This window comes from Aphelocoma coerulescens, chromosome 9 (assembly GCF_041296385.1).
Source record: "Aphelocoma coerulescens isolate FSJ_1873_10779 chromosome 9, UR_Acoe_1.0, whole genome shotgun sequence".
Lineage (NCBI taxonomy): Eukaryota > Metazoa > Chordata > Aves > Passeriformes > Corvidae > Aphelocoma > Aphelocoma coerulescens.
Window position 1 is genome coordinate 8,808,077 of NC_091023.1, and position 13,741 is coordinate 8,821,817.

Here is a 13,741-nt window from a genome sequence, read left to right on the forward strand (position 1 = left end):
GAGTTGCTTCTCTCTTCTTTGCCCTTTGCTATTTGGAGCTCATGACCACTTTTAGTTCATTACGAATGCAAAATTTAGCACAAAGCTCAACTGCAGCCAGAGAAAAACAGCCGCTCAACTGTTTGTCCTTTTCTCCCTTAATCTGCTCAAGCTGCGTCTATTCTACACAGATCACACCTTTTCAGAAGCATTGGGTTTGAGGCACGCGCAGGGGCACCCTCGTTTAACCCTGGCATTCCCTACCAAAGAGGTTCTGAAGGAGGAAGAGGATGACTCAAAACACCCAGGATTTCCCTAGATGCCTTTTTTTCCCCCCAACTCTCTCCGAGATGTGAAAATCAAGCTGAAGTTTCACAGAATGGGTAAGGTTGGAAGGGACGACAGAAGGTTCTCTACTCCAACCTCTCCGCTCGGCAGGGTCCTGTAGAGCACATTATTCAGGATTGTGTCCGGTCCTCTTCTGAGTATCTCCAGGAAAGGAGATTTGCCCCTCACTGGGCTAACCTACAAAGCCCCAAACATGCCAGGAGCCATCTGGAAGCTATTCTTCCACATTTGTTCTCACTTAACAGCCTGAAGCTTCACAATGAGGCGCGATCTCACAGCTACATGGGAGACCAAGATAGGTGTAATTCCAGGCTCTGCCACGGAGGCTGAGAACAGCTTGCCTGACCTGCCTCTGGCATTCATGGACACAACAGTGTGTATCACAGTCTTAGAGAGGAAAAATCATTCATTTTCCTCCCAGCTGATCTGGCCTCACCTTCTGCTCACAAACTTCCAGCTGATCTCTCTGCAGATCATGGGAGATTCCCGTGCTAGGGATAACCCTCTCACAGGAGTTAATGGCATGAAAGAAGCAGGGAGCAGAGGAAGAGAAAGCAGGGCTGTTCCTCTGGGCCCCCTAAATTGCAGAGTGGAACTACACAGACAGCCAGAGTATAAGCTTCAATATCCCTGCCTCAGTTTATCCACTTGGAAAGTGGCAATAAGATTCACAATAGATACATCTAAAAGCTGTTGTGAGGTTTAATTAAGCAACAGAGCACTTGGAGATCTCCAGATAACAAGATGCCCATAAAACAAGAGGAGGTGATTATTTCTGATTAAACAAATCATGGCAACAACCTGGCTCAGCAGGGAATACCCAGGGCTGTCTCAACTCTCCTTTTACAGCCTTGATGGAGGAAGCTTGTGGAGATTGTTTACCTGCTCTTTTGCATCTCAGGCTTTGGCAGGATGTTCAAGAGGATGCAGCAAAATACCTGCATGGGCTGTGAGCTCAGGGATGTGAAATACAGCCCCTATTTAAAAATCAAAGAGTTAGAAATCTTCTATCAGCAAGCCTTCCAATAGAGAAGAGTAATTTAGCAAGAATAGCTGAAATCTTCCACCTTAGGGTGATCTGGGTGGCTGTGAGGAGAAATGCGTTTTGGCAGTTCCCACATTCTTTTATCAAACTTTTGTTGTCTGGGAAAGAGCAGAGTGCCAGAAGCCCTTGCAGGTGAATACCTTGGCTGTTTCATACTCATTTGATTCAGAGCAATAGCGTGTTTATCTAGATGTTTGGAAAGTTATTAATGAGATCAGCAAATCCTTTCCATGTATAAACTGTAAATCACCTTCAGCAATGCCATGTAAATTATCAAGTCAAGTGAGAACATGCTTATTTATCTGTGATAGTCTTTTATCACCAATAAATAAAAGCAAGACAGGGAATTACCTCAGGAGAAAATAGCTCTGAAGCACAGTCTGTTAGGTCACTGACAGAAACACCAGCACAGCAGAACCCCTGTAAAGTTGTGTATCGTGACATCTTGAAGGATATGCCGGAAGTGGCACAACGCCAATCCAGAAGGAGAAGGAAAGCAGCTCTCACTGCTGACCCCATTCAGGTGCACTCAGAATGTTTTCCACCATTCTGGTGCATCAGCACTTGCTCTGCAGAGAGCAAATGTCTCCTCCAAGCCTGCACTCGGTGCCTCTTCATCCTCATACATCCCTGAAGAGTGAAGGAAAAGCACTGGATGTACAGAGGCTGGTTTGGAGGACCTGCTATCACAGCCCCAGTAAGCAAGAGATTTAAAAAAAAAAAAAAAAAAAAAAAAAAAGCCAGAGAGAGACCAGTTTTATGAGTGGCTGGTGGGGGTTCTGGATAAGAAGAATTCCGATTTGAGCTTGACTCAGCTTTTAAATCCTCTGCTATCCTAAATTCATAAGATGTATGGTATCTTTAGATCAGAGCTCTGTTCAACCATCTTCCAGGTCCAGACAACCCACAGATTTACAACACAGCTGCTGCTCCAGGAGTACAGGATCTGGCCCAGTTGTGCAATGGGTATTTTAAAGTAGGGGATTTTATGGAGGCAGCCATTTAATGAATACTTTAGGCCAAGTTTTTCTTCAAAAGTCCTGCAGAAAGTCTCCCTTTGTATGAGAAGGTAAATTAAACAGTATATGAAATTAAATAAAGTCCTGGGTAAAAGAAGCCAATGTCAGGCATGACCAAAAATATTTGGGATAGCTCTCTTCTCTCCGAGCTTAGTCTTTGCCAGACAGTTCCAGGGAGGCTCTCAGCAGACACACCAGTGAGCAGTGAATTTATGAGAGAATAAATTATGAGAGGATGGCAGGGCTCTCTGACTTGCTCCAGGGGAAGCATCCAGAGTGTGAATCCACCTGTACCAGAACAAAGCCATAGTGGCCTACATGGCCACAACATAGTGGAGGTGCCTGCTGCTCCCATGGGAGATGAAGCTCACACTCTAAGCATTGCAGAAGGCACAAACCATGGCATGATAACACAGTTTCAAGACAAGACCAGCTCCAGCACAAGGAATGAGCCCATGGCTGAGCCAACTGCTGAAGCAAATAAAGACTTTTCAGGTGACTGGGTTAGTGCCAGCCAGAGCTGATAAACAAACAAGGGGTTTCTTCCCTCTCTCCATGCAGATCCCAGGATGCCAGTGGGGCATTGTCACACTGCCCTGAGCCTCCAGTAGCCCTGGTCACCAGAGCAGGTACCCAGAGGGCACACACAGTCCCCAGCCTGGGATACAGGTCAGGACACAGCCCAGCCTGCAGAGCCTTCACCCCAGCAACGGTGACAGGCAAGAAGGAAAGCTTCCCTTCGAATTCCTGCTGGATGTCGTACAGCTGCTAATTAGGAGAAAGTGACAAAATAAACACAGTTTTGCTTCTAATCTGGAAAAGCATCTGTCTTCGACAAAACTACTGGCAAATAAACTCAACAATAAGATTCCATTTTGGCTCAGAGGCCCCCAAGGTCAACATGGTAGAGCTATTTATTCAAATATCTACATGATACATAAATTAGTGCAAGATAATAAAGAAATTAATTGTGGTAACCATGGAGCTATTTAGAAATGGCCAAAAGCACCACTGACTTCAGTCCAGGCTACAAAAATTTACTCCAGCAAAGAAACCTGGTAGCAAGGCTGGAGCTGGCATGTGACTCACATCCGCTCTGATCACCTCACGCTCTTCCTGATACGATAACTTATCAGCTCAGAGCTCTTATGAGCACTACTTTAACTACTTTCACTAAACCATATCAAGGCTTAATTTTGCCACAACAATTAACAAAATGCTATCACCAACATCCCAATTGTATCTAAGATAGCTTAGGAGATCGAGGTTTTAAAATGCTGTCGACAAGGTGATCTTGCACAAGTTAAACAAATTTAGTTGGGTATGCAAGACAATCTGTTTTCAGCATGTATTTCTCACTTTTCAAGAGATCTCAAAGTCACACAGAATAACCTCCACTTCTACCTTCAGCCAAGACAGAAGACCTGAGGCAGAAATGGGTTTTTTCCTCCCTTCTCTCTGCCTCTGTCAGTAGGTTCTTCCAAAAACAGAAAAAAATATCTTGCAAAACTTCATTGTCTTCCTGGTGTTCCTCCAAATGTCGAGTTTCATACCGTGAGGCACCTTACAGGTACAGATGGAGAATCCTCAAGAGCAGCCCCAGCATCCACCTATGACCAGGAGAGCCTTTTCCCCTGCGCCCACTCCACAGAAGGGTTACTTGCACTCTTTCACCAGCAAAACTGAGTTCCCATAAGATTTGTTAGGTTGCCCCAGCAAGGAGTCCTTCAGGGACCATCTGCTTGAATTTGCAAGCACTTCATCACTCGTTTACCAAAATTTTTATTAGACTATTAAAAAAACCATAGGAGAGCCTGTACTCTCAAAAACTAATGCTCAGCTCAGCATAGTAGTTCTCCATGTCCCTCACTTGTAATTACTTAGCGCTTTCTCTTGCATGCATTCATTAAGAAATATAAATTTAAATAAACAAACCCCGGATTTTCTAGCAGAACCAAACCATTAAATTTGTACATAATCAAAACTTGAGGCAGTTAAGCAGAACAGGAGGAAATGTGCTGGCTGCAATGAATTAGTTATGGCGTGTCTGATGTGCCAAGTTTATTTTCAAGACATATTTTTCCTATGTGAAGGTGCAGCCAAACAGCAGCCACTAATGGATCAGTAAATCTGCACTGTGCCAGGCAGAGCCCCAAATACATGAGATCAGCAACCAACTGGGAGAAGAGGGGAGATGGGTTTTTTTGCTATATTTTATTCTTATGCATTTGCTTATGTTTTGTGAATGTGACACTTACAGCTATTTTTTCAGTGGTACCCAACTCATCATGGGAGATAAGCAATCTTTTATAAGACCGTATGAATCACTTTAGTCAACATGAAGTAGATTTTGGTATTGCAAACACTTAGTGACTTTATTTGGGCATGCACCAAAGAAGCCAGGGATTGAAGAAAGAGCAGCTGGTCTGGTATATTAAAAGGTTTCCCAGAAATGCTGTCAAGGAGCAGCTTTAGCATCCAGACACCTCAGTAGTTACCTGAACACTCACAGAGCTGCTGCTGACTCATAACCCAATTGCACTGGAAATTCTGCAACTGATCAGGGAGGAGGAGCACTGCCTCAGAGCTCCTCTGCCTTGTTACACACACAGAGCCCATGACAAAGAGGTTTTGAATTTGCAATCCAAACCACTCACGGACTCAAGGTCAGAGTTTCCAAGTTTCAAGAATTCTTTGTAAGTGCCCAGTCTAAAGCACGGATACCAACAGATTGATTTTTTTTAGCTTCTACCTGAAGAAAGCAAAGATGAAGGCTATCATTAGTTCAGCTTCTTGAGGGGGACTTCCCTGTCAGTGTGTGTTAGTGACTCGTTAAACAAAACGTTTTGCAGTAAATCACATGGAAACGTGAACTCAGCAAATGCCAGAGGCAATGACAGGCGGATACGAATGACAATCAGAAAGGCGTGTTCGGATGCTTGAGGTATGAGCCATGACAAAGTGCTTGTGAAATTTCACCTGCCCGAATTGGAACAGAGGTTGTGGCCTTCAGGAAAAAAAAAAAGGAAAAAAAGAAAAGAAAAAAAAAAAAAGAAAAAGCACTCTTGATGTGCTAATTAGAAAGTAAACTCTACTTCTGAACAGACATTCAAATATCCCAGCCTCAGCGGGGAATAACCTAGAGATTGTGGGAATTAGTCTGAATCAGACCTCACTAAATGGTCATAGCAACGTTGGAGGACGACAGTGGAAGCCAATAGTTACTGCAAGCACCTCTTTAATCAGAGGGAAGACTGAATTCTTTTCACATAATCATTCATTTGTACTCACAGGCTTCTAGAACAGATTTAGCAGACATGGATCACCTTCTCTGAGCTGCTTTTGACTTCTTAGAAAATACACGGAGCTGATAACAATCCTTGCAAATTTTGAGAAAGAAAAGCAGACAGACACATACCTTAGCTGATTAAATGTTGAACATTAACAACATCCATTACCATCACTGGCAGCTAGAGATGACTGACAAAGAGGAACATGAAATCACATTACTGCATTCAGCAAACCTTCGGAAAATGCTACTTTTCACAGTCAGAAATAGCATACCTTACCAGCCCAGATTTCATCAGCCCATTCTGTCAGCAGTAAAAGCTGTTTTCTAGGCCACGGCATTTTCCATTAATGCAATCTGATTTGCCATCGTATTTTGAGAAAGCTAAGGTGAATGTGTGATACTGAGAGAGGATGGTCGGTAATCCAGAAATGAAAGCCTGAAACTCCTCATGTAGGGCAAGGTCAAAGAACAGCTGCCCATGGAAACCCCCACGCAGAGAGACTTGCATATCATGCTCTAACTGGTACTCCCAGGAGCTTTGTACTAAGGGTATTTTAAATAAACAGCAATATACGTCTCAACAAGTGATTTAAAAAATGTGGAGATAATGACTTCTCATATGGCTTTATTACTGCTTGCACTTACAAATACGTCACCTGGGTAGTTTTATCTCCCACGTTAGTTGATATTTAGGAAGTTCTGATTATTACTCACACTGTTCTGAGTGTTATATCTGTTCCTAGCAACCGAGAGAACAAGCCAAAATAAAACACAATGGTATTTTTGAAGCCACAATGTAATATCTACCTGGGATAAAATCCTGCCTGTGTGTTTTTAAGAACTGTGGTACCATAGAGTTGGTGGCAGTTTTTGATAAAGACAACTATCCCTCATAAGCTACTGGCAAACTAAACAAAAATTAACAAGCTCCATAAAGCAATTAAAATCCAAAGTGTAAAGTAGATATAATGACTCAACAGCCTGATCACTGCTCTCATAAAACCACCCTCATAATGCATGGCCTAAGTCTCCTCACCTTGATATCACCATAAAATTAAGTAGCAAATCGAAATTCTCATCATTAGTGGGGTTTTACTGATAGAAAAGTTGTAAGGCAGGAGAAGCAGAGCCAAGGGCTGTGTACTGAGAAGCCTCACAAGAAACCAGATCTGTGCACCACAGGATGTCTGAGTTTGGATCCATCAGGTGGTCCCTGTTCGGGCCAGAGGCCAGCTATCAGCACTGCACAGTCTGCACACTGTGTGCTGCTTTATCAATCCCGCCCTCTAAAGACAACTAAGCGGGCACTGTCGCTCACATCCTAGAGGCAAAGCACATCTCTCCTAGCAGTGAAAAAAAGCCTGGAATGATTCTCCGATGGGTTAAAAAAAAAAAAAAAAAAAAAAAAAAAAAAAAAAAAAACCAAAACAAGCAAATAACCAGAACAAAGAAAATTCAACTAACCAAACAACCCCCACCCCAAACTGCAGAAGGGAACAAATACCATGTAAACCCCTAATTTCTGCATTTTAAACCTGTCTCATCACTGGGTGGACAACCCTCCTCTTTCCATCCTGCCCTCTGCACTGCCAATAGAATACTGCTTACAACTTGATGTGATTCAGCCTTAAGAGAACAGCCTCATTCTAGACTTGCTCATTCTAGACTTGTACCCGGCTGAAAAGTTTCAAATATGTTGTTAAGACTCAATACAATAGAACAACTGTCTTTGGTCTCCCAGATAACAAGGCTTTTTTAGTGTTTAAAATAACCAACACGCATTCCATGCATATTTGAACACATCTTTGTATTATTTATTTATAAAGACAACTTTGGCCCTCACAAAAGAGGCTGTTCATGGTCTTAGGTAATACAGAGTATATTAATTGGGCAATACCTCATACTTATTTTGGAATGCTAATTTGCACAGAGCCCAGCTCTCACTGCACCGACTGTCACTTGCTGACTCTTTAGAGGGGTGGCAGCGAATCAGGAACTCAACAGCACATTTGTGAGGTGAATTTCAAGCATGCTTGGGTGTCACAGTATGGTTTGAGCAGTGCCTCTGAACCACCAAAGCTGATGGGTTGAGATTTAACCACCTAGTGCTAGGTGGTAGATGTCATTGGCAGCTTGGGATCAGCTTTTAACTTTGGACAGAGTAAGAGAGTTCAAAAATTAACTAGACACTCCCTGCCAATATCTACCAACAAGCCTCTACCACAAATGAAGCAGTTCTTACTCTCTGCTTATGCAGCTCATATCAAAGTTAGCCCTCAAATTCATGATATTAAAGAGTCCATGCTACATAATAATTTGGGACACCGCCTGCCTGAAGAAAATACAAGCAGCCTGTTTAAACGAATGGAACAACCCATGAAGCACAAACCTCCCCAGCTTGGGTTGGAACAGAGGAGCTCAAAGCAGCCGAGGATTTGCATAGATGCCACTGCACCCCTCCCTCCTGCTCTCCTGAAGCCATTCCTGAGGCTGTGCCCTGAGACATGCCTGGAGCAAGGCTGAGGAGGGAAAGTCAAGCCTGGCTCAGGCACGGCAGTACAAGCAACTGGAGGCAACAGAGCGGTGCTACCTCTGAAGCTGGAGATTGCTCAAGGAGCCCAAGGCTCCAGGACTGAATGGGGCAGCCTCGGGCTGCTTCTGCTGTGTGCTGGTTGGCACCGGCTTCTCAGGGCCACAGAGCCTGCTGAGCCCTCTGTACTTGCCCTTGGGACTGCAGGGGCTGACTCAGCAAGGCTCTGGGTGCTTCGGGCTGAGAGCAGCCCCGTGGGAAAAGGCATGGCTTTACAGCACCTCCAAATCTACTCTTTAGCAAAACCTGGTCCATAGACCCACTCCTTTCCTTCCCTTCCCATCAGTGTTATCTGGACCAGAACTAGTGTAAGTCAAACCCTTGCTATCCTTAGCAGTTTAAGTACATCAGTTTGCCAGACTTTTTCCCAGTAAAGCCACCAGCGACATACTATGACTTGCAATGCTACCTCCTCTTATGCTTCCTTAAGGCACCCTTACATTGCCTTTCCTCTTTCTGAAAATGAAACTTAGTTCAATCAACACAAAATTAAACACAAAGAACCAGAAAGACCCTTCTTTCTTTTAAAGACTTCCCGCTGACAACAGACAAGTATTACTGGTGACTGGTGGTTTTTATGAGCTGGGTAACCACATATAATTCTACAAAATACCCTGTTCAGGTTTCAATTATTTATGTGCTTCTTTCTTACACAAAAAGATGCACTGAAACAGACAGAAGCTCTCACAGCCAAGCCCTGCCGTGAGCCCCACCGCTACAGCTCAGGTGAGGACTCTGGACACCGCCACCTCCACTCAGCTGACACATCCTTTCTCACTGCTTGGGAAACATCACTGTTGACCCCAGCCCTTATTTCCTGCTACTCCCTCCCTGTTGCAATGGCATTCCCAGCAAGAGCTTTAAATAACAGCCTGGGGTACAAGAAGAGTGACTAACTCTTTACATTTCCAGTCATACACAGTGATCTCCCAAAAGCAGCAGCACTGACAAGCCCTTCCTGCATTATTCTATTTAGCAGACTTTTTTTTCTGTGGAAAGATGCTCATAATCATATCTTAGAGCAATTAGAAACACAAATTGTTTTTCCCTTTCTCCTCCCAGGCACTGGCTGGCTGTACCCTTGAATTTCAGGCAGCTCAGCCAGGACCGGTAGGGCCAGCTGCCACAGGGAGTGGGGAAGCAGGAAGGGCTGAGGCCCCAGGGGTGAGACCTCAGCTCAGCCTGCTGGGATTCAGCAGGATTGCTCTGCAAATGAGGGCTCAGGCAGGAATGGCTGGGTCAGGACCATATGAAACTAAGCAGATGAGCAAGAAAGGGTGACTTTTAAATGGGGAAGAGCATCCCAGTGGCCAGGGCAGGTGGCAACCCATGATGAGAAGATGCTGCCCTCATTAGGGCTCAGTGTTTTTCAGACAAGGTTTACTGGACAAGTACTGGGGAGAAAAGCACCCACCTCACATGAGAAAGTGAGCTCCTAATGTAAGGTAAACAGGGTCACTGTAAACTTATCATATTTTATTGCCTTGGTATTGCAGACACCCATGAGAACACCACAATAGTCTTTATGACTCTAAGAAACTTCATTCAAAATGTTTATACTAAAATCAGCATGATCTCTCAGCTAAAAAAATATAGTTGCAGTTTTATTACAACTAAAATCCCAGTGATTTGGCTTGCATGCACATAATTCAAAGGAACAGTCCTTCTCTGGCACTTCCCTAAGCTCAGGAGTTTATACTAGCAAACAAAGTAAGTGTTGTAGGTTGAAGTTACTCTTTGATCTGGTAAATAAATCCATAGTAAATTCAGGTTCAACTACGGTATTTAAATTTATGACATCTACAGTGCTTTGAGAAGTTAGTGATAAATGCCAGTTTCATATAGAAAACATGTATTAACCTGCACAAGCCATAAAAAAAATGAAAAATCAATTGGCTCTATACAGATGTATCAAAATGTACTTTGACAGTTTTATACAGTCTTTTACATGCATTTGTCAATACATTTGTTTGCAACTGTAGATACTGTGAATAACTCACTGTTACAAAGAAATTTCTAGTTTGATACACTGAAAAGTAAAATTTGCTTTACTGATACACCTACATGCATATTCACCAATGCAGTCATTGTTACTGCCAAAATTTCATTTGCATGCAAAATACCTCTGGTGCAAATTACCAATAACATAAGGGAGCCCAGGAAATGTTAAAGACTTCAAAGGATGAGAGAAAAACTATTTGCATTTTGGGCCTGATCCAAAGCACATTAAAGTCAAGAGGAATCCTTCCATTGGTCGCAACAGATGTTCTGACTCGAGGAAGTTCTCATGCAAGTCATTGACATAACAGCAGACCAGCAAGACCACAAAATCCACTTTCTGAAGAAACCGAAAGTTAACTTTGCTAAATACTGGTTTACTGCATGGCAGTTTTCTGTCACTTTCTCCCAGGACAATCTCTGCTGCCTTTCCTGCTGTCCACAGCACATCTTTCAGTTTGATAGCCCACATTCATTCAGCTTTTACATCTACATTTTCTTCTCTCTTGTTCATGGCTTTTAATTTCTTTCTCACTCTGCAGATACATAACTTCATAATACTGTTGTTTAATCCCACAGAAATTACTTATGAGACAAGTATCTATACAGGACAATACAAAAACTGTCAAAATACGTTTTGATAAATCGCTACCTATAGAGCATCAACTGCTTTCAGTTCTTGAAAGACTGCTGGTGGGTCTCATAACAGATGTAAGCCGCTAGCTGCTCATCTGTTTGAGAATAATCAGCTTAATCAATATTGCCTCAGCAATCTCTGTTCTATTCTATTAATGTTTTAGGTGCAACTTTTCATATGGCATGAACATCATAATGGCTCTTACTCCAGAGCAGAAAAGAACCTGTTCACAGAAAGGACAGGAAGCACAGCATGGTAAACGAAAACAAGTGACTGGACTTGCAACAGTGCAGGTAACCAGGCAGATAAATAATAGCATGTTTATTTGCATAAACTTGAAAAATTTATTCTTTTTAGGAGGGAACATTTTTCCTAGAGTGACCTCAAAAGAAATGAACAAGTAAAAGGAGCATTTCTCTAGCACAAACATTATTAGCAAATGCTATATCTATTCTATGTGTGTCACCAGTAAGCAAAAACAAACCCCTGCAATAAAACAAAACCAAAAAAAACCCAACAAATAAAAAGTACTAGGACATAATGCACATTTTTCTTCCTCTCTATACTTCAAAATCATAAGCACTCCTCATATTTCACGGTAAATGGTTTTATTTCTTGGTTCCCGCAGCTTAGGTAATGATGTCGTAACTCAAAGGTGGTGCAAGGCTCACTACAGCTCTGACCTCGTAAACAATTTTAATATCCCTTCTCCACATCCTAACAGATATAGGACTGCACCTGAGCAGACAATATCTCCTCAGGAGTTACTTGTGTATTCAACATTTAAGTGAGCACATGTGCTCCACATTAAAACCAACCTGGATGCAAAGCGAAGGCTTCTGTTGGCATAACAGGACCGTCTTTCAACAAGCTGAGATACATCTGCCAAGGATCTCAGGTGCACAGGAGGGAATGCAAAATTAAGCCAAAACACAGCACAGACCCACAAAGCAACGAGTGCAGCACCACATCTGCTGTACACATCTACTCTGGGCTGCTCCCAGTGTCCGGGACAGCACTGCTCCAGAGCGAGGAGAGCAGCCTTGCTGGAACAGGGGCAGGGGAAGAACTCAGGCAGAAGCAGCATTTCTGCTCCTCTTTCCAGGTCAGCCAGTGACAGGCAGAGCTCTTTATGGCTACTCCACAGCATCCCTGACATACTCTATCATTACCATGGGCTCAGATACTCTGAGGGGATACTAAGGCCAGTAAAATGAAGCTATGAATCTCATATGTAGAGCCATGATTCACTGGAAAAGCCAGGGCCTGTTCAGGGTTCCCCCTCTGGCTCTGTGAAGGACTGGAACAAACAGAGAAGGTTATCCAAGACACCAAAAGAAAGTTCTGTTTAGTTGAAAGGAGCTGGTTAAACTGGAAAGCTGAAAGAGCTCTAGTAGCCAAGAGACCTCTTCAGACTGAAAAAGTTTTTCTTGAGGGAAAGAAGTCAGGAGACAGTATGATCAAGTCTCTCTTTCTAGGTCAGACCTCAAGAGCTACTTTTCAGCTGTAAGACAACGGTGATCCCATAACAACTGTAAGAGAGCACTTACCACAAGAGACACGGGTGGAGATGATCCCAGTCAGCCTATTCCCAGCCCCACAGGAGAATAACGTGTAGTTTAACCATGCTATTGGGTGTCTAACTTACTCTGAAAATCCTCTGATACTACGATTCCCCCACATTCCTGGGCAATCTGCACTGGCACTACAGATCTCAGTAATTAGGATTTTTTTTTTCCCTTGGGTCTAGCCTACCCTTTTGTTTTTGAAATTTAAGCCCATTATTTCTTGCCCTGTTTATCAGCTCTGTCTTGGCAGCCAACTTCTGTGCACCTCTGGTTAAAGAAGAAAGGTGAGAGACATTTCAAGATATCTTCAACTTTAGCAAGTCCAACCTTTGAACTCCTAAAAATTCTGGTCAGTAAGCTGTAACACAGGCAGAAGGGATGCCTTAGTCTCTAAAGCCTGCTTAAGGGCTACAAATCCATCAGTCAAGCTCTGGACTATTAGGAAAGCCACTGCCTAGTGTTTCAATTATTTCCTTCCAGAGTAAGGCCAAAATAAGCTTGTTGATGTGAACAGGTAAAACAGAATCTCCTGGTTTCTAAAAAATCTCTTCAAGGAACAAATTGAGAAGTGCTCTCAAAAATTTATTTGTCCTTACCAGGAGGACTTATTTATTACTGAAGGTCTGCCTTCAAGACTCATGATGCTGAGCTCAAGGCAATAAACAATTTATTTTGAGAAATCACATACAGACTGAACAAAGATATAGGAATTAGAACCTAATACAGAAAGAAGAGGCAGGTAAAATCAGCACTGGGCCATCTTGATAGTATCTCTATAAAGCATCAGTAATGATTAATAAACTTGAATTTATGCCATAGTTTTGGCTCTTCAGAAGGCTTTTACATCAAGAACAGCAAGATAAAAGACTTGGCAGAGGACAGGAGTTATTTTCCAAAAGTAGTAATGAGGTCTAAGTTTCTATTTTATTGGCACAACTCATCCATAGCCTCACTATCTGGCTGACAACTTCCCTGGACAAAATCAGAGCAATGGCACCAACCAGGGCCAGGTCTCCCAACTGTGGAAAAAACTCCTAGGAAACATTAGGAGCCTTCTTCCAGTTCCTGCCAACACTCTGGCAGGGGAGAGGAGGAGCTTTCATTCTTCTAATCATAAAGAGTCAGAGTATCACACCTCCATATACACTTCATATTTTTTTATAATGGGCAAATTCTGCCCTCTTCTATACCCTGACAGCCCCTACTAACTCTGACTGACATAGATACAGTATTTGACCTAATTGCATTTTAAAGCCCAACTGAGG

At 42.9% G+C, this 13,741-nt stretch overlaps 1 protein-coding gene across 7 annotated transcripts in view; it reads right to left on the bottom strand.

Moving 5' to 3' along the window:
- EPHA4 (EPH receptor A4) overlaps positions 1-13,741 on the bottom strand; it is a 209,072-nt gene that overhangs the window by 74,728 nt on the left and 120,603 nt on the right. The window contains exon 4 of one of the 7 annotated variants that reach the window (XM_069024185.1): positions 662-2,002. The exons of 5 other annotated variants lie outside the window; for them this stretch is intronic. In XM_069024185.1, coding sequence (XP_068880286.1) covers positions 1,902-2,002 — 101 coding nt within the window. In that variant the 3' untranslated portion in view covers positions 662-1,901. Of the gene's footprint in view, positions 1-661; positions 2,003-3,344; positions 3,955-13,741 lie in introns of those variants that run through there. One more of the 7 variants, XM_069024181.1, reaches the window with a different exon arrangement.